Source organism: Bidens hawaiensis, unplaced genomic scaffold (assembly GCF_021521415.1).
Source record: "Bidens hawaiensis isolate Kalapana, Puna unplaced genomic scaffold, B.hawaiensis_p1.1 tig00049821_1, whole genome shotgun sequence".
Lineage (NCBI taxonomy): Eukaryota > Viridiplantae > Streptophyta > Magnoliopsida > Asterales > Asteraceae > Bidens > Bidens hawaiensis.
The window spans coordinates 7,196-34,389 of record NW_027498921.1 but is presented as its reverse complement, the minus strand read 5'-3'; the positions used below and the strand labels follow the sequence as shown (position 1 = coordinate 34,389).

The 27,194-nt window shown below is 36.6% G+C and overlaps 1 protein-coding gene across 1 annotated transcript; it reads right to left on the bottom strand.

Moving 5' to 3' along the window:
* Positions 1-11,557: 11,557 nt before the first annotated feature.
* Positions 11,558-13,958, bottom strand: LOC143598229 (uncharacterized). Its single transcript, XM_077076501.1, has 2 exons — positions 12,726-13,958; positions 11,558-12,683 (listed from the first exon to the last, which is right to left on the bottom strand). The coding sequence occupies exon 2, from the start codon at positions 12,218-12,220 to the stop codon at positions 11,558-11,560; it is 663 nt and encodes a 220-aa protein (XP_076932616.1). The 5' UTR covers positions 12,221-12,683; positions 12,726-13,958.
* Positions 13,959-27,194: the final 13,236 nt, after the last annotated feature.

Below are 27,194 nucleotides of genomic sequence, written 5' to 3'. Positions count from 1 at the left end.
GTTTACTGCTAGGACCTCTGCTTACTGGTCCTGTTTTATTCTTATTCCCTATCAGAGATCTTGCATCAAATGGTCTGGATACTTCTGCCTTTGGCTGTAGCCTCGACCAAATAGGGCCTTTTGCCTGTCTATTTGGTCTCGGATTTTGAAATTCTACCTTAAACTTCTGATTCGGATTGCCATTACGAAGTATTTTTCCGGTATTGGCATATACTTTCGCTGCGGTCATAAGGTTGTCCCATTCTTTAGGCATACCATCTCTGCCGGTAAGCGTCTGGACCAGATCGTCACACTTGACATTTTGGCGGAAGGCACCGCGGAGCATATCCTTGCTTATTCCACCAATGTTAGACTTTCGTCGTTGAACCTAGTGATGAAATATTCTATGGATTCATTGTCCCGACGGACAACATCCAAGATTTCCGATTGGTCCCGGGTGTGTTTTCTCTGTTGGCTGAAATGTTGTGAAAACTTTTTCACCAAATCGTCCCAACTGGAGATCTCTCCATCCGGTAACTTCTCAAACCATTCCCTTGCTGCCCCTGTCAGTGTCAATGCGAACATGTGACACCAATAGGGGAGGGTCCACCCGCTAACACCTCCTACTGCGATAAAATTTTGATGATGATCGCTCGAATCAGTCATTCCATTGTACTTTCCTAGTGCTGTAGGTATTTTGGCATTAACAGGGAGTGATGCTTTAGCGATTTTGGCAACGAACTTTGATTTCTCGGCGAATGCTGCCGGACGGTATGGTTTGGTAAAATCTTGCTCAGCGTTGTTGTGATACTCGATATGACGAACTTCTTCCTACGGACGGCTACTTCTTGCTCGGGAATTCATCCGGCTATCTCCAGTATAAAAACTTCTGTCAAATTGGAAAGTGGGATCATAACTGTCGAATTCTTCCAAATATGACGGTATCCGCATGTCAACACGCGGACGAGGATGTAGTCTCGGAAGTCCTTCCAACTCTGGTTTCTTTGATGGTTGTGGTGAGTACGGCTCCCTCTCGTCGTGGGCGGAGGAGAAATGGATCTTCTGGGAGATTCTTCATAATCTAAGGCACGAATGTGAGATCTCTCACTATTCTTTCTTCGCTGATACTCAGCCACCAAGTTCTGTTGTTGTGCATGTAGCCATTCTTCCAGAGTTGGCTTGAATCTGAAGTTATGCTGTGACTCTGACCTTTCAGAATCACCCGTATTGTGTTCCAGATCGAAGATTGACTTTTTTCGACTTGTCTCGTCAGTGATTCGTCTTGGGTTATCTCGTTTGGAACCTTCCGGAGCTGAATTATGTCCCAAATCTAAAGAAGGTACACCGGTTTGTGGTTCAACCTCATCGAAGTTAAAACCAGTAGGTGTATCATCAATGCGTCTTGACCCTGGAGCTGTAACGCGCTCAAGGGTACGACCGTCTGGAGCCGTGATTCGTGCAAAAACACTGAGACCCTTGGGTGCGTCAGCATTAGTTACACGAGAATCAAGCGCAGGAGTTCTCGTCGGCCCTTCAGGAAGATTACTCATATCTAACAAACCAAAAAACCAACGAAAACAGGTGCTGTTCTAACAGTAAACACGGATGGCGCCAATGAAGAAACACGGATCCACTCCCCGGGTATGGGTCCTGGATCCAATGAGTCCACAGGGTACAATACGATAACTACAACCACGATATGAGTAACACTTCCCAAAGTCCAGTGACTAGAACCTGCAAAACCAACACCGTGAGTCTCGTTACATGAAGGACAAGAGGGGGGGTCTTCCTGTAACCACCATCCGGCGTGAGAATCAGTATCGTTCGTAATTAAACAAGTACTGAAGTACAAAGACTAAGTGCAGTCAGAATATGTAAGAGTTAATGAATACCTCATACCGTTTGACAAGGTATTTATAGCCGAAGGATGGTGGAAGATGATTGGGGCAGCTGTCCTCTTCTAGAAGATCTCTTGTAACTGCCTGGACACGTGTCCGCTTTTGATAGGCTGAGCTATACGTCCCATGTGCATGGGTATAACAACCTGGACACGCGTCATCCAATGATAGGACGAATCATACCCTGTCCATGTGCACGGTTATAACAACCTCGACAGGTGTCCCTTGTCTATTGGTTAATATGTTATGTATTCCTCAAGCAAGGGTAATGATATCTTCTTCTAAAAAGTGTAAGGATAATGACACCTGTCTTGTGCGGACGGTTCCTTCAAATGCCCGGATGCTTCCGCATGTAATATGAGGACACTCTTCCTTGCTTACGTTATGGGGTGACCCATGTGTTCCACGGATGACGTTGTATGACCCTTTGTATTTAATTTTAATCAATATTTTGTGTTTAAAAAAGGTCATATCTACTAATGACAAGTAAAAATATTAAATAAAATTCATTTTATAATTAATAAGGGAAGAGTAAATGGCAGACTGTGTGTGTTTCTTTAAACTATACTAATCTAACCGAAGCATTGGAGGGGACCATGGTTGGGAAAAAAACCGGTTAGCAGAACCGAAATCGAACCGTTTATATAGACACCGGTTTGTAATTCTCTCTACCAACACCGGTTTCAAACATGTTAACCGAACTAAAACCGGCTAAAACTTGTCAAAAGCCGATTGTAACCCGAACCGAAACTGATAGTAAAGCAGTCAATAAAACGATTCCAACCCGAACCAAGACCAATCATAAATTGATTTTGACTTTTGTTGACCAAACCAAACAGTTTAAAACCCAAACCAGTTTAGGGTTTAAAACCTGTGTACACCTCTAGAGGGGACACACCTTTTCACTAATAATCTTTACTATCTAGTCCTCTAGGGACTAGGGTTATACTAATTTGTCACATAATAATTCAAATAATTACATAGTTAATCAATAAACTATAGTCTTTATTCTTTAATCTAAATTATCCAATCATAACTTAACTATATAGTGTTTCATATGATGACAACCTTAAGACCGGTTGTTCACTTACCATTTGAAAGCAACCACTTCAACATAAATTCTACTGCCATAGAATACAACTAGTCATCGGCATGCTTGTCCTTGTCTACGACCATCGACTTTAATACCAAGATTCAGTAATCTTCTTCTAGCGGCTAAATCTCTCTCATCCTTTCGTTTTGTCAGCTTTTGTTATGTTAAATTTGGCAACTGAGTTAATGACCCTAGCTCCTTGCACCTACCTATATAGTAATAATAATCCATATGAAAAAATTATCTAGTAAAAGTATTAAATAAAATTCATTTGATTTTAATTGGGAAGAGTACAATGTGTTTCTTTTTCTTCTTGAAAATTTAAAACAGAAAGGTTATTATATAAAGACATGAATTTTGTTGTGAATCGATTATTACAACGTAGGTTTTATAAACTATATTTTAATCTAACCGAAACAGTATTGGAGGGGACTAGAGGTGGGGGGGGGGGGGGATGGTTAACCGAACTGGTTTGAAATCGTTTATGTAAAAACTAGTTTGGAACCGATTAAAATAGTATGTTAATTAGAACCGGTTTGTAACTCTCTCTACTGGCACTGGTTTCCAACCGATTAATCGAACCGAAACCGGCTTAAACTTGTCAAAAACCGGCCAAGAAAGATAATCATGTATAGTTAGAAATATATGAATGAAGCTCACGGGAATGAGGTATGATTAAGATAGATAATCATACGGGTCTAATTACAGTTATTGGATTATCGCGTATATCCAAGTATGTGGTTTTGTCTTTTTCTTCATTTTCATATAGCATAGAGTGACCGGTACGGTGTGCCATTAGACACGACAAAGTGTTACAAGAATAAAACAAAACACAATTGAGTGACCTAAAAGAAAAATGACTTAATTTTATGTAAAGGCCTACGGGCATTATAGTATGTTCATGGCACAATTATGTGACCTAAATAGTAAAGATTTAAACAGGTGTATTTGGCGTTTATTTGCTAATGAAAATGATTTTTAAATAATAAGAGGTTTTTAAAAAAATTTCTGCCCACAGCGTAGAGAACTTATTTTTTTATATTTAAAGGTTTTTTAAAATCCATAGTTATTTTTAATACAATTAAAACTAGTCATAATATATATTTATTTAATAGAAAAATGGTTGGTTGGGTTGTAAATGGAAGTGAAAATTTAAGTTTGGTTGGATTTTAACATGGAAGAGAAAGATTTTAATATGTTAATGAAAAATTGGGTTGGATTGGATTCTGAATGAGAATAGTCTAAAGTTACAAAACATGTATTTATGAACTTCGTTTCTTTTTAAATTTTAAAATTTTCTAATGTTTTATGATTAATCACATAATTCTATGAAAGACTGTATTATTCGTCAAATATATAATTATAAATTACAAAACAATAACTATTTCACTAATATTATAAGATGTAAGTTTGCTGTTTTTTCGGTATTATTTAACTAAAAATAAGGATCCAATTACAATAGAGAGGATGGTAAGCGGGCAACAAGCCGCGTCGCCACCCCATTTTGAATGACAAAACCGATTACAGATATTATAAGATTAACCATTATGGATACATAACGAAACTGGTCCAAATCCGACCTGATTATGTATTATTCATCAAAGATACCATTATAAATTACACGACAATAACTATTTCACTAATATTATAAGAACAGAATTACAAATTTTGTTCTTTAAACATATGCAATTTATGGATCAGGTTCTTTAAAAATATTATTTGTAGGTGGTGTCCTTTACATAACATATTTGTTTGATTTTCGTCCTTTTGACTAACTGACATCCAAAAACCTCATTAAGTCTTGGCATGTGAGGGCATTTGTCACACCCCCCTTTCTAGGCCTAGGAGGCGTGATCCACGGTTGGTACCGTTTTTGTAAATAAATCAGAGTAGCGGGTTTAAGCGGAAGACTTTATAAAAACAAAGGATCGATTTATAAATATTTACATTACAAAAGATCGAGATGAAAGTCTCGATATAAGTTTACTTGTTTATAAGTTTTTACAAAACCACCATATTTTAATATTTACACAAAATAATCCGAGCCACCGGATTCTTGAGCTTCTTCGTCTTGCAAACTCTATTCTTGGTTACCTGCAAAATGTTATTAAAATACGTCAGCAACGAATGCTGGTGAATATGCTGACGCAAAAATATTTTCTTTACTTAATTACCCCTCGAGACTACAAAAGTCTCGGCCCATCTTGGCTTAGGAATAATCAAGTTATAAACAATCATTATAAACTCGAGTCTCTGCTTGAGATCACCTTAGCGAAACATCGCAGCGTTTATGACATAACTTAGGTACTATAAATATACACATGGTCATTCCCCACTTGGACATAACTTGGGTCCGGCCAATCGTGGCTGGAGGTCGTGACCAAGCGTGGTGCGATGTGCCCACCGCTTTCCACATATGTAAGGATCCAGACAAACGTATACCATAGCCTGAGGGCTGGCTTATACTCTTATATATAATGTTTTTAGAGACACGTAGCCTCATGTAAAGTTTGACACATAACACGTTTGTTTGTTTGAAAACAAGTTTGTAAAAGTGGGGCGTATTCACCTTTCACTAGGATCGGCTTCCAACACCGTCCGATAGTCTCCTTTGCTATCTCGCACCTATAGTACGAGTATAACATTCATTAGTTGGATACACGATCCGGCTTTAAGACGTCTAGTCTTATCATCTCGATGAACCTTTAGTTCATTATTTTACTTTAAAACCTTTAGTTAAAAAGTAATTTGATAAACCTTTAGTTTATAAACCCGACGTTTCTTCTTCTTTAAGAAACGTATTTCTTTTATTATTTAAGTATATTCGTAATACTTAAATATTATATTTCTATAACAAAGAATAATTTTAATTTTATATATATTCTGATATATATATTTCTTCTTTCTTTTCTTTGTTATATATTTCTTTTATTTGTTTATCATCGAGTATAACTTCGACTCGGGTATTAAGCCGTTATATTATTATTTTGGTCGGACATTATGCCTACCTTGTTTGGCTTCAAAAATACCCTCAACACTCGGGCAGCACTTCGACTCTATGCTTCTTATCGGCACACGCTTGATCAAACACCCTTTCCACACTCGGCACGCTTCTCGAGACAACCTTTGCACGTACTTCGAGACACTCTTGGTACGCACTTCGAGGTAATCACCGGGTCGTCAGGCAGTACTTCGGGATGGCACTGATTTCGAGGTGACGGGTTCAGATAACAAGGTTTCGCGGCACGTTTATCGAGACGGAACGTTGCACGTACTTCGAGGTAGTGAGAGAAAGCTTAGAGAGAGAATATGTGAGAGATTTTGGTGTGAGGACAACTGAATTCGCAGCCGTCCTATTTATACTCGAAATTGGACCCTATCGCGATAAGCGATAGGTCACTTGGCAAGCCTATCGCGTATCGCGATATAGGCTGGCCACGTCACAACGTAGACCTGCCACGTGTGACACGTGGCAGGCGCCGAACCACATGGCGACACGTAGCGGACGTGTTGCCACGTGGTGACACGTGGCGATAGACGTTGCCACCGTGTGCCACGTGGCACACGTGTCGCAATCTGTCAGACGCCCCATCGCGATACGCGATGGGGTTTCCTTCTGACTCATCGCGTAGCGCGATGGGTCAGGGAATTCAGAATATGTAATTTAGTCCCTAGAGTTTGGAAGTTGGCAGAATTAGTCCCTCTACTTTGGAAACTTGACATTTTTAGCCCGAAATTTACGTGATGTTACATCCTCCCCGCCTTGAAATAAATCTCGTCCCCGAGATTGCTTATGAGAACAAGTGGGGGTATTTCTTTCTCATCTCGGACTCGAGTTCCCATGTATACTCGGGTCCTCTTCGGGAATCCCATCTTATTTTCACGATTTTAAAGGTTCGTCTTTTAAGTTTCTTTAATTTCGAATCGTTGATTTGGATGGGACGTTCTACAAATTTAAAATTTTTTATTAATTTCTACATCTTTTAGGGGCATCGAAAGAGACTCATCGTCTAGGCATTTTCGTACGTTCGAAACATGAAATATGTCGTGTATCCCTTGCATTTCCTCGGGTAGTCGTAATCGGTATGCGACAGTACCAATTCGTTCAAGTACCTCGAAGGGTCCAACGAATCGAGGACTTAGTTTGCCTTTCTTGCCAAATCGTACTACGCTTTCCATGGCGAGACTTTCAAGAGTACTTTGTCATCGACATTAAACTCTACTGGCTTACGACGGACATCGGCGTAACTATTTTGGCGATCACGTGCCGTTTTAAGTCGTTCGCGGATTTGAAGAACTTTGTCGATGGTTTCTTGAACTATTTCGGGTCCAGACAATTGATTATCTCCCGTCTCAGACCAGCACACGGGCGTTCTACATTTACGACCATATAACGCCTCGAATGGTGCGGTTTGAATACTCGAATGATAGCTATTGTTATACGAGAATTCCATTAGGGGTAAGTGGTCGTCCCAACTTCCACCTAAGTCAACCACACAAGCGCGGAGCATATCTTCCAACGTTTGGATTGTCCTTTCGCTTTGCCTATCAGTTTGTGGATGATAGGCGGTGCTAAGGTTGAGCTTTGTACCGAGTGCTTGTTGGAAGCTTTTCCAAAAGTGAGACGTAAAACGACTGTCTCTATCGGAAATAATAGATAGCGGTACACCATGCAAAGCAATGATGTTGTTCACATAGATACGTGCTAATCTATCCATTGAGTACGACTCGTTGATAGGAATAAAGTGTGCAGATTTTGTTAAACGATCCAGAATCACCCATATAGCATTATGTTGTCGAGTCGTTTTCGGGAGTTTGGTTATGAAGTCCATTGTTATTAACTCCCACTTCCACACGGGATGTTCGGGTTGCTGAAGCAATCCCGAAGGCTTTTGGTGTTCAGCCTTGACCTTCAAACAAGTTAAGCATTTCGCAACATGCGAAGCGATGTCCTTTTTCATTCCATTACACCAGTAGTTCGATTTAATATTTTGATACATTTTCTCACTACCGGGGTGCATCATATACTTGGACTTGTGAGCTTCGTTCATTATCTTCTCACGCAAGTCTCCAATGATTGGTACCCAAATCCGGTTACCCATTCGAAGGATACCATCTTCACCCTTGACTAACGAGTCAATGGTGCAGTTACGTTTCTCATCGGAGATCTTGTTCTCATCGATTGCTTGAGTTTGAGCGGATTTGATTTGGTCAATGAGATCGATTTGGAGTTCTAGCCTCAACGCTCGGACTCTTTTCGGCTTTTCGTGCTCTTTACGACTTAAGGCGTCGGCCACAACGTTGGCTTTACCTTCGTGATAGACGATCTCACAATCGTAGTCGTTAAGAGTTCCCATCCAGCGTCGTTGGCGCATGTTAAGTTCTTTTTGCTCAAAGATGTATTTTAAGCTTTTATGATCGGTGTACACGATAAATCTTACTCCATAGAGATAGTGCCTCCATATCTTAAGTGCAAAGATTATGGCGCCTAACTCTAGATCGTGAGTCGTATAGTTCTTCTCGTGCACCTTGAGTTGACGAGAGGCGTAAGAGATTACTTTCTTTCGTTGCATTAACACACATCCTAAACCAGAATGGGATGCATCACTAAAGACAACGAACCCTTCGTCTCCTTCTGGCAAGGCTAGTATAGGAGCTTGGGTAAGCTTTTGCTTTAGTATATATCAAATGCCTCTTGTTGCTTTGTTCCCCATTCATACTTGATATTTTTACGAGTTAGAGTAGTTAGGGGAACAGCGATTCGAGAAAAGTTCTCTATGAACCTACGGTAGTAGCCGGCCAATCCCAAGAAACTTCGGATCTCGGTTGGCGACTTTGGGACCTCCCACTTAGAGATAGCTTCAATCTTAGCGGGATCCACTTGAATACCGTTAACGTTTATGATGTGACCAAGAAATTGCACTTCGTGCAACCAGAACTCGCATTTCAAGAACTTGGCGTACAACTTCTCGGTTCTTAGAATTTCGAGTAAGGTTCGAAGATGGTTTTTATGATCGTCCTTAGACTTAGAATAAATGAGTATGTCGTCGATGAAGACGATAACAAATTTATCCAAGTAAGGCTTACAGATTCGGTTCATCTTATCCATAAACGCGGCTGGCGCATTAGTGAGTCCGAATGGCATAACGGTGAACTCATAATGGCCATACCTCGTTCGGAAGGCAGTTTTCGGTATGTCTTCGAATTGAACCTTAAGTTGGTGATAGCCGGAACGAGGATCGATTTTGGAAATATAGCTAGCACCTTGAAGCTGATCGAACAAGTCATCGATACGCGGAAGTGGATAACGATTTTTGATGGTAACTTTGTTGAGAGCTCGGTAGTCGATGCACATCCGCATGGATCCATCTTTCTTCTTGACGAACAATGTCGGCGCTCCCCACGGTGATGAACTTGGTCGTATGAAGCCTTTCTCGAGAAGTTCGTCCAATTGCTTCTTTAGTTCTTTCATCTCGGTTGGTGCAAGGCGATAAGGTGCTTTAGCGATCGGAGCAGTACCAGGAATAAGATCAATCCTAAACTCTACTTCACGATCGGGAGGAATGCTGGGGAGTTCGTCGGGAAAGACACCGGCATAGTCAGAAAAAATCGGAACATCTTTGATTTCTTTGGGTTTTGATTCTTCGGTGACGTAGGCCATGAATGCTAAGCATCCTTGGTTTAAACATTTGTTAGCCCTTATCATGGAGATTAGGGTAACTTGGCCCGCTTCTTTATCCCCTTCAATTCGTATCGTACGTTTATCAGGGGTCTTGAGTTCTACAGTCTTGGTTTTGCAAAGGATACGAGCATGGTTGTCGGATAACCAGTCCATACCCAACCAACATCAAAACCAGCAAGAGTCATGGGTAATAATTGAATAGGCAAGACATAACCGGCTAACAAGATCTTTCCGTTTTCTATGGCTTCGGAGATTTTAACAATATCGCCATTAGCGGTTTCGACGCTTAGAGTTTTATTGAGTTTGATTAAAGGTTCGTTTAATAGACTACAAAACTTATAATCTATAAAACTTAAATTGGCTCCTGAATCAAACAAGACTCTAGCATAGGCGTTGTTAACGAGAAACATACCGGTTATGGTTTCGGGCATATCAGCCGCTTTCTTGGTTTCGAAGACAAAGACTCTTGCGTTGCCCTTCTTTGGATCGTTCTTTTGACCGCTACCACCCGCACCACCAGTCGCGGGTTTATTCTTGGGACACTCGAAGCTAAGATGTCCCATCTCCTTACAATTGTAGCAGGTCATTTTCGTCTTCCAACAGTCGGCCGCAGCGTGACCGGGTCTATTGCATGATTCACAGACTCTTGAAGCGAAGTTGCATCTACCTCTATGATGTTTCTTACATATTTTGCATTGAGGGACGCTAAAGTTGGAGCTGGGCCTTCGTTGGTCAACTTCTTTACCCTTGAAACGGGTATCTCCACCTTTTCTCGAGGGTATAACTTTCCTGTCTTCCTCCTTGTTGCGGATCATTCCGCTCGTCAAATATCCTGCCAACTCCATCGCGCAGTCATCAGTTTGTGGCAGGTGCGATCTCACCATGTCACGAATTTCACGAGGCAATCCCAATATATAACGAGTAACCTTGCTGGACTCGGGGGTAACCAGCTGGGGAACAAATCGACAATACTCGTGAAATTTTGTATTATACTCACGAAGGTTCGTTCCGACGACCTTGTGAGCTAAGAACTTTGTTTGGATCTGGTCCGTTTCATGCATCGGACAGAACTTGGACAACATCAACTCTTTAAACTCGTTCCAGGTCAACTTGTACATTACTTCCCTTCCTCTACTCATCAACAATGCATTCCACCATTCAAGTGCTTAGCCTTTGAACATTAAGGCGGAGTATTGGATCTTCTCTTCCTCCGTGCACTTGCTTGTAATCACTATCGTCTCCATTTCTTCAAGCCACCTTACGGTATTGATGCTCCTTTATCGCTGTGGAATTCTTTCGGCCCATAGTATTTAAAGTACTTGAAAGAACAACCTACGATCTTGAGTTTCTTTAGTTCTCTACGGACCCCTACATCAGCATTCGACTCATGCTCGCTTTCTTCCTCACGAAAGGGTTGAGTACGAGGTTTAGAAACATATTTGTGAGAAGAATTTTCAGAACGAGTGTGTTTTGTTTGTCTAGATCGGGATCTATTTTCATATTCTTCTTGAACTGCTTTAATAACCATTTGTTAGATTTGATTCAAGTATTTGTAGGGGATTGGTTCCTCTCGTTCGGGACCTTCCCTTTGATTTCACGTCTTTCGGCTTCTCTTCATGAATTTTCACGGTTAACGCTTTGTCTAGACATTTTTTTTCTTCTATCTTTTCTTTTAATCTGAAATTAACACATTTCTTTCTTTATTATACAAGTTTTTATTTATTTCACATTCATATACATATCGTAAACGATATGTATATCATTTTACAACATCCTATCCTTACTATACATATTTTACATATATCACATATCATACAACTATTTTACACAAGTAACAACCTCTTCAACCACTCAATCTTTCATAAACTTCTTCACAACTTTCGTGAGCTTGTGGCATTTGCTTTCTCAAGTCACCTTTTTCTTCTTCTTCTTATCCTCAACAATCTTCTTTCTCAACTCATCGGTCTCCTGTAAGGCTCGATCCAAGTGTTCCTCCTGGGACCGGGGTATGTCGGTCGGGTACCCATATCTTGGAGGTGGGTCGCGATAACCCATCATTACAACGTCGTAGTGGTCTTTGGGATCTGGGTATGGAGTTGTCGTCTCATCGGAGGGATAATTGAAGAAGGCATTAGCAGCCTCATTCTGTTCTTGGATTTCTTGTGCTTGCTCTTTAATGGACGGGATCTCGCCTTGGTAGGGCGGGAAACTTGATGATGCCTTACCCTTGAGTTCTTGGAGGAATTTTATGTATGGGTCGGCAGAACCGTAGCTTGGAGTGGAGTGTTGTTCTTCCACCGGTGTGGTCACTTCGTTCGGATTGTTCGGGTATTCTTCTTCCTCCGGATCTATCTCCTCCTCTGGTTCCTCTTCCGATTCTTCCTCGGGGTCGGTTTCTTCTTCTAGTTCTTCCTCGGGATCAGTCTCTTCCATTTCTTCTTCTTGGTTCTCCTCCAGTTCTTCTTTGGTCATTGCGGGCACATGGATTGTTTCATGTGGCGTCATTACCCTCATCTTGGGCTTTCGAGAGGATCCTCCATTGTTGTGTTGTGAGCTGGCAGAATCCATGGTTGATGTACCGGTATGCCACCTTCATTGGTCAGAGTGGCATTGCATCCAGTCGGATGAAGGAGATTTGGGTTCCTCTTTGATTGGTATGTTGGAGAGGAATGTATATAACGGGAGTGGATTTGGTGGTACATAACCAGTTGGGTAATGTTGTGATTCTTTTGTGGGTTGGTAGGTAGGGATTTTTTACGGGTAATACGTGGGTATTTCGGATGGTTGGTACATCGGTATAGTCTGTGGATGATAGCTCGAATGTCTTGGTGCCTCAATACTTGACCTCGATGGGTTATAGGGGACGTTGAGTGAATAGTGTCTTGGGGTTTGGTTTTCTCCATGTGGTGTGTTATTGAGATGGTAAATTGGACTTGGGTTAGGTTGTTGTTTATGTTCTTCGTTGAAAAATGATTCGAAGTAATCCTTGCTCATAATGTCTTGGGGAAATTTGTAATACTTCCTCGCTCTTCTTGCTTCCTTGTCATAATATTTTACTAGTTCTTCGTAAGACATCTCTTGGGTGGTATAGATTATAGAGAGGGAAAAGAAAGGGTTACCAACCAATCTTATCCCTATTTAAATAAACAAGTAATTATTTCCTATGCTTGAATCGAAGCTTGGGTAATGTTTTATGATACCCAATTCGCTAAGATCGATGGCTCTGATACCAACCTGTCACACCCCCATTCTAGGCCTAGGAGGCGTGATCCACGGTTGGTACCGTTTTTGTAAATAAATCAGAGTAGCGGGTTTAAGCGGAAGACTTTATAAAAACAAAGGATCGATTTATAAATATTTACATTACAAAAGATCGAGATGAAAGTCTCGATATAAGTTTACTTGTTTATAAGGTTTTACAAAACCACCATATTTTAATATTTACACAAAATAATCCGAGCCACCGGATTCTTGAGCTTCTTCGTCTTGCAAACTCTATTCTTGGTTACCTGCAAAATGTTATTAAAATACGTCAGCAACGAATGCTGGTGAATATGCTGACGCAAAAATATTTTCTTTACTTAATTACCCCTCGAGACTACATAAGTCTCTGCCCATCTTGGCTTAGGAATAATCAAGTTATAAACAATCATTATAAACTCGAGTCTCTGCTTGAGATCACCTCAGCGAAACACCGCAGCGTTTATGACATAACTTAGGTACTATAAATATACACATGGCCATTCCCCACTTGGACATAACTTGGGTCCGGCCCATCGTGGCTGGAGGTCGTGACCAAGCGTGGTGCGATGTGTCCACCGCTTTCCACATATGTAAGGATCCAGACAAACGTATAGCATAGCCTGAGGGCTGGCTTATACTCTTATTTATAATGTTTTTAGAGACACGTAGCCTCATGTAAAGTTTGACACATAACACGTTTGTTTGTTTGAAAAAAAGTTTGTAAAAGTGGGGCGTATTCACCTTTCAATAGTATCGGCTTCCAACACCGTCCGATAGTCTCCTTTGCTATCTCGCACCTATAGTACGAGTATAACATTCATTAGTCGGATACACGATCCGGCTTTAAGACCTCTAGTCTTATCATCTCGATGAACCTTTAGTTCATTATTTTACTTAAAAACCTTTAGTTAAAAAGTAATTTGATAAACCTTTAGTTTATAAAACCCGATGTTTCTTCTTCTTTAAGAAATGTATTTCTTTTATTATTTAAGTATATTCATAATACTTAAATATTATATTTCTATAACAAAGAATAATTTTATCTTTATATATATTCTTATATATATATTTCATCTTTCTTTTCTTTGTTATATATTTCTTTCATTTGTTTATCACCGAGTATAACTTCGACTCGGGTATTAAGCCGTTATATAATTATTTTGGTCGGACATTATACCTACCTTGTTTGGCTTCAAAAATACCCTCAACACTCGGGCAACACTTCGACTCTATGCTTCTTATCGGCACACACTTGATCAAACACCCTTTCCACACTCGGCACGCTTCTCGAGACTACCTTTGCACGTACTTCGAGACACTCTTGGCACGTACTTCGAGGTAATCACCGGGTCGTCGGGCAGTACTTCGTGATGGCACGGATTTCGAGGTGACGGGTTCGGATAACGAGGTTTCGGGGCACGTTTATCGAGACGGAAGGTTGCACGTACTTCGAGGTAGTGAGAGAAAGCTTAGAGAGAGAATATGTGAGAGATTTTGGTGTGAGGACAACTGAATTCGCAGCCGTCCTATTTATAGTCGAAATTGGACCCTATCGCGATACGCGATAGGTCACTTGGCAAGCCTATCGCGTATCGCGATATATGCTGGCCACGTCACAACGTAGACCTGCCATGTGTGACACGTGGCAGGCACCGAGCCACGTGGCGGACGTGTTGCCACGTGGTGACCCGTGGCGATAGACGTTGCCACCGTGTGCCACGTGTCGCAATCTGTCAGGCGCCCCATCGCGATACGCGATGGGATTTCCTTCTGACTCATCGCGTAGCGCGATGGTTCAGGGAATTCAGAATTTGTAATTTAGTCCCTAGAGTTTGGAAGTTGGCAGAATTAATCCCTATACTTTGGAAACTTGACACTTTTGGCCCGAAATTTACGTGATGTTACAACATTTGAGTTTTTTACGCATATCATTTAAATATTTGTAATTAAAAAAATAAATGTATTATTAGAAAAAGAAACTAAAAAATATTGTTAAACGAAAACACCGTTAAGTCTTAGCATATTTGGATTTAACTGAGTTTTTGGATGACAGTTAGTGTAACAACAAAAAGCGAATGTACGTATTTTGTCATATAAAGGACACCGCCCGAAAATAAACATATCAAATTACCTGATCCATAAATCGCATATATTTAAATGATAAAGTTTGTAATTCTGTTTATTATAAGATTAACCATTAGAAGTCTCGAAACCGGTTTATGTGAAATTGGTCCAATCCAATCTAAGTCGCTGATTAACGAATTAAGCCAATACCGACCGCCACACACGAGCTTTGTTGGTTATATATTCGATCCTATTTTGTTAAAAAGTTTATGTATCGATACTGCAATACCCGTACCATTTGCTCATCCCTAATTCTAGGAAACGAATTTGGCAATTTGCTTATTAATAACAATTCATATGTATATTTTTGCAAAATAAGATCATGGAAAAATCAAAATCAAAAGCCATTATAAATTCACATGTTGCAAAGAGAGTTAACATTCATATGTACGTCATAACAAGCATCGGTTCCACTACTTTAAATTAAGTCAGTCAGTCATTACGCCTATCAGATCGTGGAATTCTTACATCATTGTTCATGGTTATTTTATATATATATATATATATATATATATATATATATATATATATAGGGGAAGGATCATGAGAGAACTCATTATTATGGAGAGAACTAGAAACTCCTAAGTAGAGGGTTATTTTTGTAAAAATGATTTCTATAATGTGTGGACGCACGCACACCTCTCCCCTGTACCCTGACTTAACATGTGCAACACTTTTGAGCCCTAATTGGTGAAGATCTGTTTCCTACTCATGTCACGATTTCTATTGAAGATCAATTACGATGGATTTCAATCGTTTAACATGGCAATTGAAGGTATTTCAGTTTCGCCTGTATCTTTCCTTACTCATTCATGTTTTGTGTTCTTTTACTGTTTTACAATCGTTCACTATTAATTGATTATGTGTTGCTTCGTCAGAAAGTTCTATAAACAATAATACATAAATTAGTATGTATTATTGAATTAATACATATAGGTTTTGGGTCAGAAATTGATGCTACTCGATGAAAAAAAAAAAACTAATTTGTTTGCCCAATTGATTTCATCTATTGATATTAATTCAAAATCTCTCAATTATAATTGTATTCTATTTCAATCTAATGGTGATTATCAACAAGGTAACGTCTTGTTCTTATACTACATATATGTGATATAAGGTTACGTATTACATATATGTAGTATAAAATAAAAAATGATTTATTTGATTAGAATGTCTAATCAAGTTCATTTATACTTATTGTTGTTGCTCGAAAATGTAACATATTGTTTATATACTACATATAAGTAATATGATGTTATGTATTACATATATGTAGTATAAAATTACATATGGTCTATTTGATCAGAATGTCTATTCTAGCTGTATTGATATTGCTTCAATTACACTAGTAATATCTTCCAATTTTATGGTGTTGAACAATAAGGTAACATCTCATTTTGTATACTACATATATGCAATGTTAGGTTACACGTGATTAATACATATTAAATTAACATGTATATGCTTATAAACAGTTATTACTCAAGGAAAAGATCATAATTTGTTTGAACGAACTTCTGAAACGAGTTCAACTTATGTTACACGTATGCAATATAACTACGATTGCCTAACCGGTAAGAGTTTTCCTTTGTGTTTTCTTCATGGTATATTAATAGTTTATGTTAATATGTTTTAATGTGTTATACTTGACTTAGGTGTAGGTCAACCTTGATGCACGTGATAAATCAGATTCATGTGTAGGCACGGATTTCACGCGTATCGGCTACCTTTGCAGACATATTTTTTTTTGTGTATTTGTATAAGTAGTTCCATCGTTTAAAATTAGTGATGTTAGTTGATTTGGGCTAACAATGTTTGTGAGATTTTCAATATTTAATCGTGTAATCATACCTAAAGCGTGATAATTAATTAATTCACAGCCTACATTCATTCAACCTTTAATGTTTGTGTTACATATGTGGTGTATACTTTTAAATTGTCCATTTGAATTTTAACATTTAATATCATTATTTATATACAGTCGTAATACGTTTATGTCATATACTGGTGCTACATATATGTAATATATTAGTACTACATATATGTAATACAATCATGTTATATTGTTTAGAAGATATACGAAGCAAAAGTGCTACATATTTGTATAATCACAATAATACATACGAGTGATGTAATCATAACTTATCTAAATCGTACCGTAAGATGTATTATATTACATATACATAGTTTACATAAAATTCATATTGTCTTAACACTTTCGATACCAAATCCTATACTTCTAACATCCGGTTGTTTCTTTGACACTACATTAACACAATCAAACAGCTAACACGGAGACATTCCAGTTCGCATTTCAAAGCATGAAAATTTTCACACACTTTATTAATTATAAACAAGCACAAATATGTAGCAAACTACACATAATGTTTTTTACCAATCAAAAGAACTTTCATTACCACAACAACTTCAACTAAATTTTCAACAAAGAGCCGAAAATAAATCCAAGAACAACCTATTTTTAGGTTATACAAAGATTTTGTACTATAAACACAAACTTAGTGATTATCGAAGCTTGTTTCAAATGTCTTATTATGCCTTTACAAATTGCATTCGAGTCCAGTATTCTCTAGCAACTTTATCACTTTTCGCATGGATGCATTGCCTTTTGTTTTCTTCTTCTAACTTCTGGTCCATGAGCATACAAGTATCCAATTCGGTGTATTTCACACAATAAGTCCAGCAATAACGATCTTTTGACTTTGACTTTTAACAGTTAGCCTTTACCAGCATTTGTCTTCATTTGTCTACCGATGCCACAATAAATTGCACAAATCACAACTGTTCTATGAACATAATAACCAAAGTGCAGGAAGTTAAAAATATATGGATCCATATATATTGTGTATCAATAGAAAACATAAAGAAAACAAAACATGTTTTGACTTAATACAAATATTTGTTACGTGCCTTCTCTGTTTGTGGGACGGGAAGCGTTCGATCATCACTAGCAGATGCTAGCATTTGAAGCCTCTTAGGATTCCAGCTCGCGCGGTTTCAACTATTGAATGACCAGAAAACACCTCGATTGGTTAAGAATTATGCTTATTCCAAGGATAAACCTGGAGGTAGGGTAAAATACCAGAACATATTACTTTGATATGACCAAAAACATTTTTTTCCAGAATGTTTAGTTTTTCTTTCCTATAATAATATAAAATTTTGAATAAAATGAGTTAAGAAACTGATGCGTTAAATTAGCACCTTGTTTAACTTCCATCTCGTTTGACATGCTTTTTTCAGCACCTTTGTTTCTTTTTTTTATTTTCTTTTCTTTTTTTATACCTTCATTGTAGTATATATGTATTGCATATATGTAATACATCAAAGTTGCATATACATTTATTATAAACATCTGTGTATATATGTAATGCATAGCAATACATATATGTAATACTTATATACATGATGTACATAGCAGTACATATATGTATTGCATCAAAGTTCATATATACATATAGTACATAGCAATACATATATGTAATACTTGGCAAATCATGTTAAATACATCAATGTATCAACATGTGCAGCGTTCATGGCTTTTATTTGCAATTAGTGTACAAATTATTATATTCTGCACTATATTGTTACTCGATTAAACATAAATAGGGCCTATCAAACACAATAGCCTCTGTTTTTGCTTGATTAGGTGTATAATATGCCTAATCGATGAGACAATGTGTGAAATTGAATATACAATCGTTTACCTATTTTTTTCTTCTAATTTGTGCTCAATTTTGCAGCAGATCTTGATGAATTGACAAGTAATGTAAAATACATAAACTGTATCAATACGTGCATCGTCATAGCTTAATCAATGAAAAAATTAATATTCGTCGACACTCTAATACCACGTTCAACACTTTATATATGCAATATAGCTAGAAATATGCAGTAAAATACATCATTTACAAACTACATGTATATAATATTAGTCTTATCATGTAAGACACCTAAATGATATCAAATTTTGATACTTCATATACGCTCAATCAAAACATTCACACAAAAAAAAACAGAGCATTTACACTATATGAATGTAGAGCACATAATTGAGACTTATAACATATGAATTGACAGATTACAAGTATGCACCTATTATTTGTTCTTTCCTTCTTAATTTGCAATTGACTGGACGTGTTAGATTGTTGTGCGTCCGCCACCTAATTAACACTAATAATGTTTGAATTGAACGACAATTGGAGATTATATGTATTGCATATATGCAAATGTCATAACTACATGTATGTAATGCATCAGAACTATGTATACATACAGTACACCAGTAATACATATATGTAATACTTGAAAATTCATGTAAAATATATGAACCGGTTAATATGTGCATCAGTCTACAAATTAATGTTCAACTACGCTCTATCATTATTCAATTAAACAAAACAAAAGCAAAAACAAAACAATAACAGAGTCTATCGAACGCGATAGCCTCTGATCTATGCTCGATTGGTGTATAACACACAAAATACGGGAAATCTACAGTTACAATCGCTTACCTGTTGGTGTTCTTCAGATTCATGCTTGATTTTGCAGTCAATTTGGATGAACCATACGATCAATTGAGAAAAAACTAAAACCCTAGATCTGGGAATAATGAATCGATGTGAGTTTGTGATAAGAGGGAAGAAAGAAACGTTTTTTTTATAATAATTCCAACATTACCCTCCATCATTAAAAAAAATCAGCAATTTTTATTTTTCCCCTTTTCTTTTTTAAGGCTTTGGTCTATTAAAATCAATTGTGTTAAAAGAAGTTCTCTCTAGATCCCACCCCTATATATATATATATATATATATATATATATTCTAGTCGTGTGTGAACTCTTCTTGCATACTGGAATTTTCTATGAACTTTTTAACTTTCTGTAACATATCTGATTTATTGTTGTAAATTTCTTTACAGATTCTTTTGCAGACTATCTTGAAGTTTCGAGCACCTTGTTTAGTTGTATGTTTGCACACTTCGTCGACTGTTCCACTGGATTGTATTTGCGTTCGTTTTTCTTTTAAAATATTTTTTTACCCGTTGACATACTAATATCTGCAATATAATGAAACATCACTCAGTTCACATAACTAATATATTTAGCAAGAGTAATGTTTCTATCTACATGACAACAAATATATATGTTGGAGGAAGGGCAAATCAGTAATTCCCACGCGACTTGTGAAGACAAAAGAAGGCGCTAACTGGTAGCAGCATCCAGTGTGGTTTTTTGTTCATTGCTATCATTGTTGTTTCCATTTCATATATTCGGCAGTTTGGTTGGTATAGGTCTTTAGAGATGTACAAAACCGGTTTTAAACCCAAACCGAACCAGTTTGGTCAATAGCTGGTCAAAACCGGTTTGACTCAAAACGGTTTGGTTGTATGATGAATTTCACACGTGGAGGGCTACCAATGGTAATTTCCTTTCATCAACGACAAATTCTCGCCGCCCCCCCCCCCCTCCTTCCCCGCCCTGCAACTCTACATATCGCCGGGGGTTTTGGGGGAGGGGGGTTGCCACCCGAATATAACCCAAATCACAAGATTTGCAACATGGCCTTATTATGGAGTGGAATTAAAGATTTGCAACATGGCCTTATTATCTCTTTCATGAACTTTAACATAAAGTAGCCACATTCGGTGCTTCCCGACTGACATGGACACTACATAAATACATTACGAATAGTCATCGTGACATAGAATCATATAATGGGGTTAAAACTACTATTTCAATATGGAATAAAATGCTCACCCTAGCGTTGACCCAATTGAGTTTTACCCCGATCCACTTTGTGTATCGTACAAGTTTATTCCACTACAAAAATGTTAAGAAATATATCAAACTAGTAAATTGACCCGTGCGCTTCGCTGCACGTGGCATCGTTGCGTGACATCGTTCGATCATACATAAGAATCTGTAGAACAATAAAATTTCAATTCGATTACTTGGACATTATTCAAATATGGAAAAATTAATGCACCTACTTGGTCATCAGGGAACACCCAATCTTTGTGTATGATGGATGACATTTCCATGCAAATATGTGTATTCCACAACCTGTGAGTGCAATCACAATTAGGTCAATAACATGGATTTCCATAGGTACTTGAATAAAATCTTGTTAGAGATGTTTTTACCATTGACATATAATATTTTTTAAATAAATTCAAAAAGGTTACAATTTAAAAAAAATACTCATTTATTGAAATAATTTAACTTTATGATTCAAAAACAAAAATATGAAAACTTACACAACCAAAGAGTCGCAAGTCGCAACCACAGTTCGCCAAACACATATATAGTTGGTGTAATATTCGAAAATTTGAAAACCCTAAAATAATAAATACCACATAATTGTGTCAAGTTTCGACGAATTAATATAGCTTAAAATAATTAATCATATATTGTTAACAACTACGGGACACTATATTGAATGAATATTGCTTAATAAATGTATCATAACAATAAACTGTTAAATAAAATAAACATTACGATATTACTACTAATAAATAAAATCATCAACAATATAGATTCTATCTATACTATATAATAAATAAATGTTCTTAATGCCACATGGCATCACACAAGATAGTTTTTTACAAAATTTTCCCACCTCTCTCTCTCTTATTAAATACATTTTCCTTTTTATTAATGGTTTAATATTTAACTTTTTTTTCTTTCTTAATCAAGTTTTTTCTCTTTTTAATAATTATTTTTAATTTTAAATTTTAATACAAACATAGATATATTATTTAGTTTTTTATAAATATGTTGTATTAATTATTATTATTAAGCTTTTATAAGTAACAAATTTTTACGTTGATTTAGATAAAATAATTAATTTTAAATAAAGAAATTTTAACTTTGTGTTTGGTTTGCAATGAAGATTAATAAAAGCTAAAGTCAGTCGCTATAGATGGTTTGATTTTTTTTGAGACAACATGTTTTAACGCATGGTAAGTTATATGTTTCATTATCTAAAGTTGAAATAAAAAACAAAACGAAACTACTAATTTTGATATGTAAGTTAAAATTACAAGTTTTACACGGGTCTTAATGTCATATGTCATTACACATGAGTGATCCTTACAAAATTTTCCCATTTCTCTCATGTTAAATATATATTTATTTTTCTTATTAATAGTTTTATATTTTATTCTTTTTTTCTTTTCAATATATTATTATTGAGTGAACTGCAATTTTCGTCCCTAAGGTTTCTCGAAATCAGCGGGTTTTGTCCAATAGTTTTCCCTGATATCTCTCATATTAACTATGTTGATCCTTACAAATTTTTCCTCATATCACTCATATTAACTACATTTCTCTATTTAATATTCCATTTTCAATTTTTAATAATTCCATTCAATTTTAAAAGAATTAATACCATCATAAATATGTTAATTTGTTTAATATAAAATGCAATGCATTAGTTATTAATATTAGATTTTTATAAGTAACCAATACAAAACAGGTGGGTTTCTTTAACCGATTAAAGTATCAAACATTGTTCATGTCAAAACAGTTTAAGATTAGAAGGAGTTTTGGTTCACGAGTTGGTTAAAAAAGTTGTCATTTACAACTAAGTTTTAATATAGAAAATAACAAAGAAATAATTTATGATTTATGAACTTTCTAATAACTTTTTAGTTTTAAATTGCGGAATGTGTAATTTTTTTACTATATAATATATCTTTATATATGTGATACATTTTTTTGTATTTTACGTTATGTTATTATTTAAAAAATACTTATATTAACCTGTGTGCTACACGGGTAACTAACCTAGTTTTTCTAATAAAATCAAGCTATAATATAAACAAAGATTGAAAAGCAAATAACTCACCTTTTAAAGATTGCTCAACCGACAAAATAAAACATATAATAAAAATAATATTAATAGATCAAAAGAAGAACGAATATTTTGGAGCAAGCTTCAAGTTTCTAAATTTCACACCAAATTCTCGTCAAACTTGGAAGTCGGCAACGTTGATTACGGGCTTCCGAGCATCACTAAAACCTTGTCTGGTCTTCTCAGTGCGAATCACCATTTATTAACTCCGAAAAAGTCACCACAAAGGACACCATTTTCTCTTACTAGCGATATTTTACGCCGAAGGTAAGGTAACATCATCGAACCGTAAATCTGTTGTGTTTTGTTCATAATATTTCTTAAAAATAGAATAATAATAATAATAAAAATCTTAAACTCAAGAGTCCGGCGACTGAATTAATCCTAAACAAGAAACTTTACAACATGATTCTAAATTATGAACATATACTATCTCACGTTTTCTTTCAAACTAGAAATTTTGATAAAATAAAAATCAGTTTCATAATGAATATTGTAATGATGTCAAGTTGTATTTATATTACTGTTGGTACCCATGATCTCCATCTATATTTAAGATGGTGAAATAGACAAATTTAACATAATAGTTAATATATGCAAATACACTAGAGTTCGTGATTTACTATCTACAAAGTATGTATATATAATATATATATATATACCTAGGGCTAGGTTAAAATAAAAAGATATAGTTTCTAGAGAAGACTAAGAATGAATCATAGCAATTGGATCATGTTAATCAATGGTTGAGATTTAAAATCACCAATAACCGACATAGTTTCCTAGAATTACTCTTTAATCATTATAACCGACATAGTTTCCTAGAATTATTCTTTCATCATCATATGTAATGCCAAATGTCAAAAATTGATTGGTTCTTACCATTCTTAGAAAACTCTCTATTCTTATTTGAACCCTTTTCTATATACCTATATATATATATATATATATATATATATATATATATAAAGAAATAACTGTGAATCTTTTGTCACTGGACAGTTTGAAAATGGTCGCCGGAGAATTTTTAGAAATCAACATAACTAGACAATATATGACGAAAACCTAGTAAACTAATTTGTAATATAACTAAACTGTAGGTGCAGGTGTCTAGTTGGGACGTCTTAGATTGTTTTGCTTTTGCTTATTAGTTAAGGTACGGATTTCATGGTATTTCTCTCATAGCATTTTGTTTTCGTTATCGTCTTCGTATTGTCATCGTCATTGAAGCCTTTGCTTAGACCTTCAAGTAAAATTGCAAGTATCGAATTGAGTTATTTCCATAGTTCTACATGTATGCGATAGATTAATCCTTTAGACTCATTATCGCATGTTCTTATTGATCATTGATTATAGTTATTGAATATGGTTATTATTTATTTATATAGTTTATTGAAAATATATTGTTTCATTGATCCCAATACCCGAGCACATCCACCTATGGGGACATAGGGCGTCAATTGAGGCACCTTTGACGTGCTCTATCTGTGGCAGAGCGACTAGTCCACAGCGTCTCTATTTTTATTGTGCGATGAGAGCACTTATTGATTACCGAGAGGCGTATGGATCGATCCTAGGTAAATTGTTACTGGAGTGAGATGGTTAGGTGTGTGTGCCCACATTCCTATCTCACTTAATTATTGGTGCATTAGTCTGCAGCTAGTGTACATACTAAATTGTTACTGTTACTGCTATTGTTGTTGGCTCACATGGGTATTTCCGTAATAGATTGTTATTGTACTGATTCATAACTGATTGTTCAGCGTATAGTGTCATTGTTATCGTTAAATTGAAATTGTTAACAGACTGTATTTGCTTCTTTTCTAATTCTTCGTTCTGTCGTATCGTTCTTCGTCGTTTAATGTAATTGCTATTGTTTTCTCCGTTACTGGACAATTTTTGGCTCAGCCGTGTTTCTTTGTTTTGTGTTTTCTTGTATTTGTTACAGGTACTCAAGGGAACCATGGGAATGTGTGATAAGAGAGTAAAAGTAAAAGACTAGAAGAATCGAGGCACTAAATAAATTCTTTTGAGTTAAACAACTTTAATTTATTTTCGTTTTGTCAAGTACTTTTAATTTGAATGTTTTTGGACCGTTGTGTGGTTTTCAATTAGGGTTAAGACTTTAATGAAAATGTTTTTAATGTCAGTAATTACCGTATCAAGTGACACGTCAGCCCTAACCGGGTTGGGGTGTTACAGTTGGCTCCTACATCATAATTCATAAACATAAAAATAAGAAAAAATCACTGATTTAATCAAGTATAATACAAATGCATCTATCAACGAACATTCAAGAAACTCGCTAATTTAATTAGGTCTACAACCTATCAGAAGCATGAAACAATTTCAACCAATTCAAGTTCACAATTACAATTTAGAATTATCAAACTATAGTGATCTTGCCTCTTAACAACAAATCAATAACCGACACTCATGAATTTTATGAATTTTGACGCACCGTTTTTACAACGTCATAAAATTACTGTGTGTTATGATTGGTGTGTCATTAAAGGTATATTTTCTACTAATGTTGTTCAGTTGTATGTTTGCACACTTCGTTTTCTATTCCACTGGATTGTATTTGCGTTCGTTTTTCTTTTAAATATTTTTTTTACCCGTTGACATGTTAATCTCTGCAATATAATGAAACATCACTCAGTTCACATAACCAATATATTTAGCAAGAGTAATGTTTCTATCTACATGACAACAAATATATATGTTGGAGGAAGGGCAAATCAGTAATTCCCACGCGACTTGTGAAGACGAAAGAAGGCGCTAACTGGTAGCAGCATCCAGTGTGGTTTTTTGTTCATTGCTATCATTGTTGTTTCCATTTCATATATTCGGCAGTTTGGTTGGTATAGGTCTTTAGAGGTGTACAAAACCGGTTTTTAACCCAAACCGAACCAGTTTGGTCAACAGCTGGTCAAAACCGGTTTGGTTGTATGATGATTTTCACACGTGGAGGGCTACCAATGGTAATTTCCTTTCATCAACGAAAAATTCTCGTCCCCCCCCTCCCCCCATTCCCCGCCCTGCAACTCCACATATCGCCAGGGGTTTTGGGGGAGGGGGGTTGACACCCGAATATAACCCAAATCACAAGATTTGCAACATGGCCTTATTATGGAGTGGAATTATAGAGTGGAATGGAAAGTTGGGTGAGAATGAGAGATAATTATATAGGGTATGGCTGGTGACAGCTGTGACAACCAATAAATGATAATTTGTTTATGTACTAAGGCTGAGGGGTGTGGGGGGCTTCAACGGGGGCGCGAGTGGGGGCTCCAGCCAATAATATTGTGACGTGTGGCAGAGAGAGAAACTGGATAAGGTGGGTGTTGGAGCCCCCGCTGGAGCCCCTGGCCCTGGTGTGGAGGGGCTCCAACAGGGGCTCCAGCGGATTTTTTTTTTATTTTTTATAAATATATTCAAAAAACGTATTATTAAAAAAACTCATAAATTATTAAAAAAAACACACATTAAAAAAAACACATTAATATCTAAAAATAAAAAAAATTAAAGTACTAAAAAAACATTATTCTTATTCTTCGGCTTGGTCTTCTTCGATCAAAGTTTGGGTACCAATTTCCAGCCATGTTTTTAAAAAAAGGTTTGGAAGATGGGTTGATTTTGGGTTTTTTTTGAAGTTGTGGTAATTATTTTATGTGATTTTGGGTGTGGTATGTGATTTTGGGTGTGGTAATTGGTTTAGGTTTATATATAGGAAAAACAGATTTTTTTTTAATAAAATTAAAGAGCCCAACGGCTCATTTCTCATCCCAACGGCTCTTTCACGCATTCCCATGTCCCTTTACGCCTCTTCCTTCAAGCGAACAGGCTTGCGCCTGCTTTGAAAGCCGTGCTCGCGCCCCTCTCGCTCCCCTCTCGCGCCTCGGTGGTGTGGTGCTCGCGCCCGGAGGGGCTCTCGCGCCCCCGCTGAAGCCCCACACCCCTCAGCCTAACTTAACTTGACCCGGCTAGATCAACACTCTCAAGAAATTTACTTTAAAGCCCTTGAATTGATGAAACAATATGTGTGTTTAAAAAAATCAAGTTTTCAAAAAAGTAATGATAATAAGTTTTTACTTTTGTTTGTTACTCCGTCTAATTTTGAAGGTGGTGACAAAAAAAGATTAAAGAATAACGTAGAAAGGACTTGATAAAGAAGTAGAAAACAATTTCTACTAAATATACCAAACAAACAAATTCACTATTTTCTTTTATTAATTTCCAAAGATAAGTATACTCTTTCAAACCAGATTAAAAATATTTATATATACAACTTTTTAAAA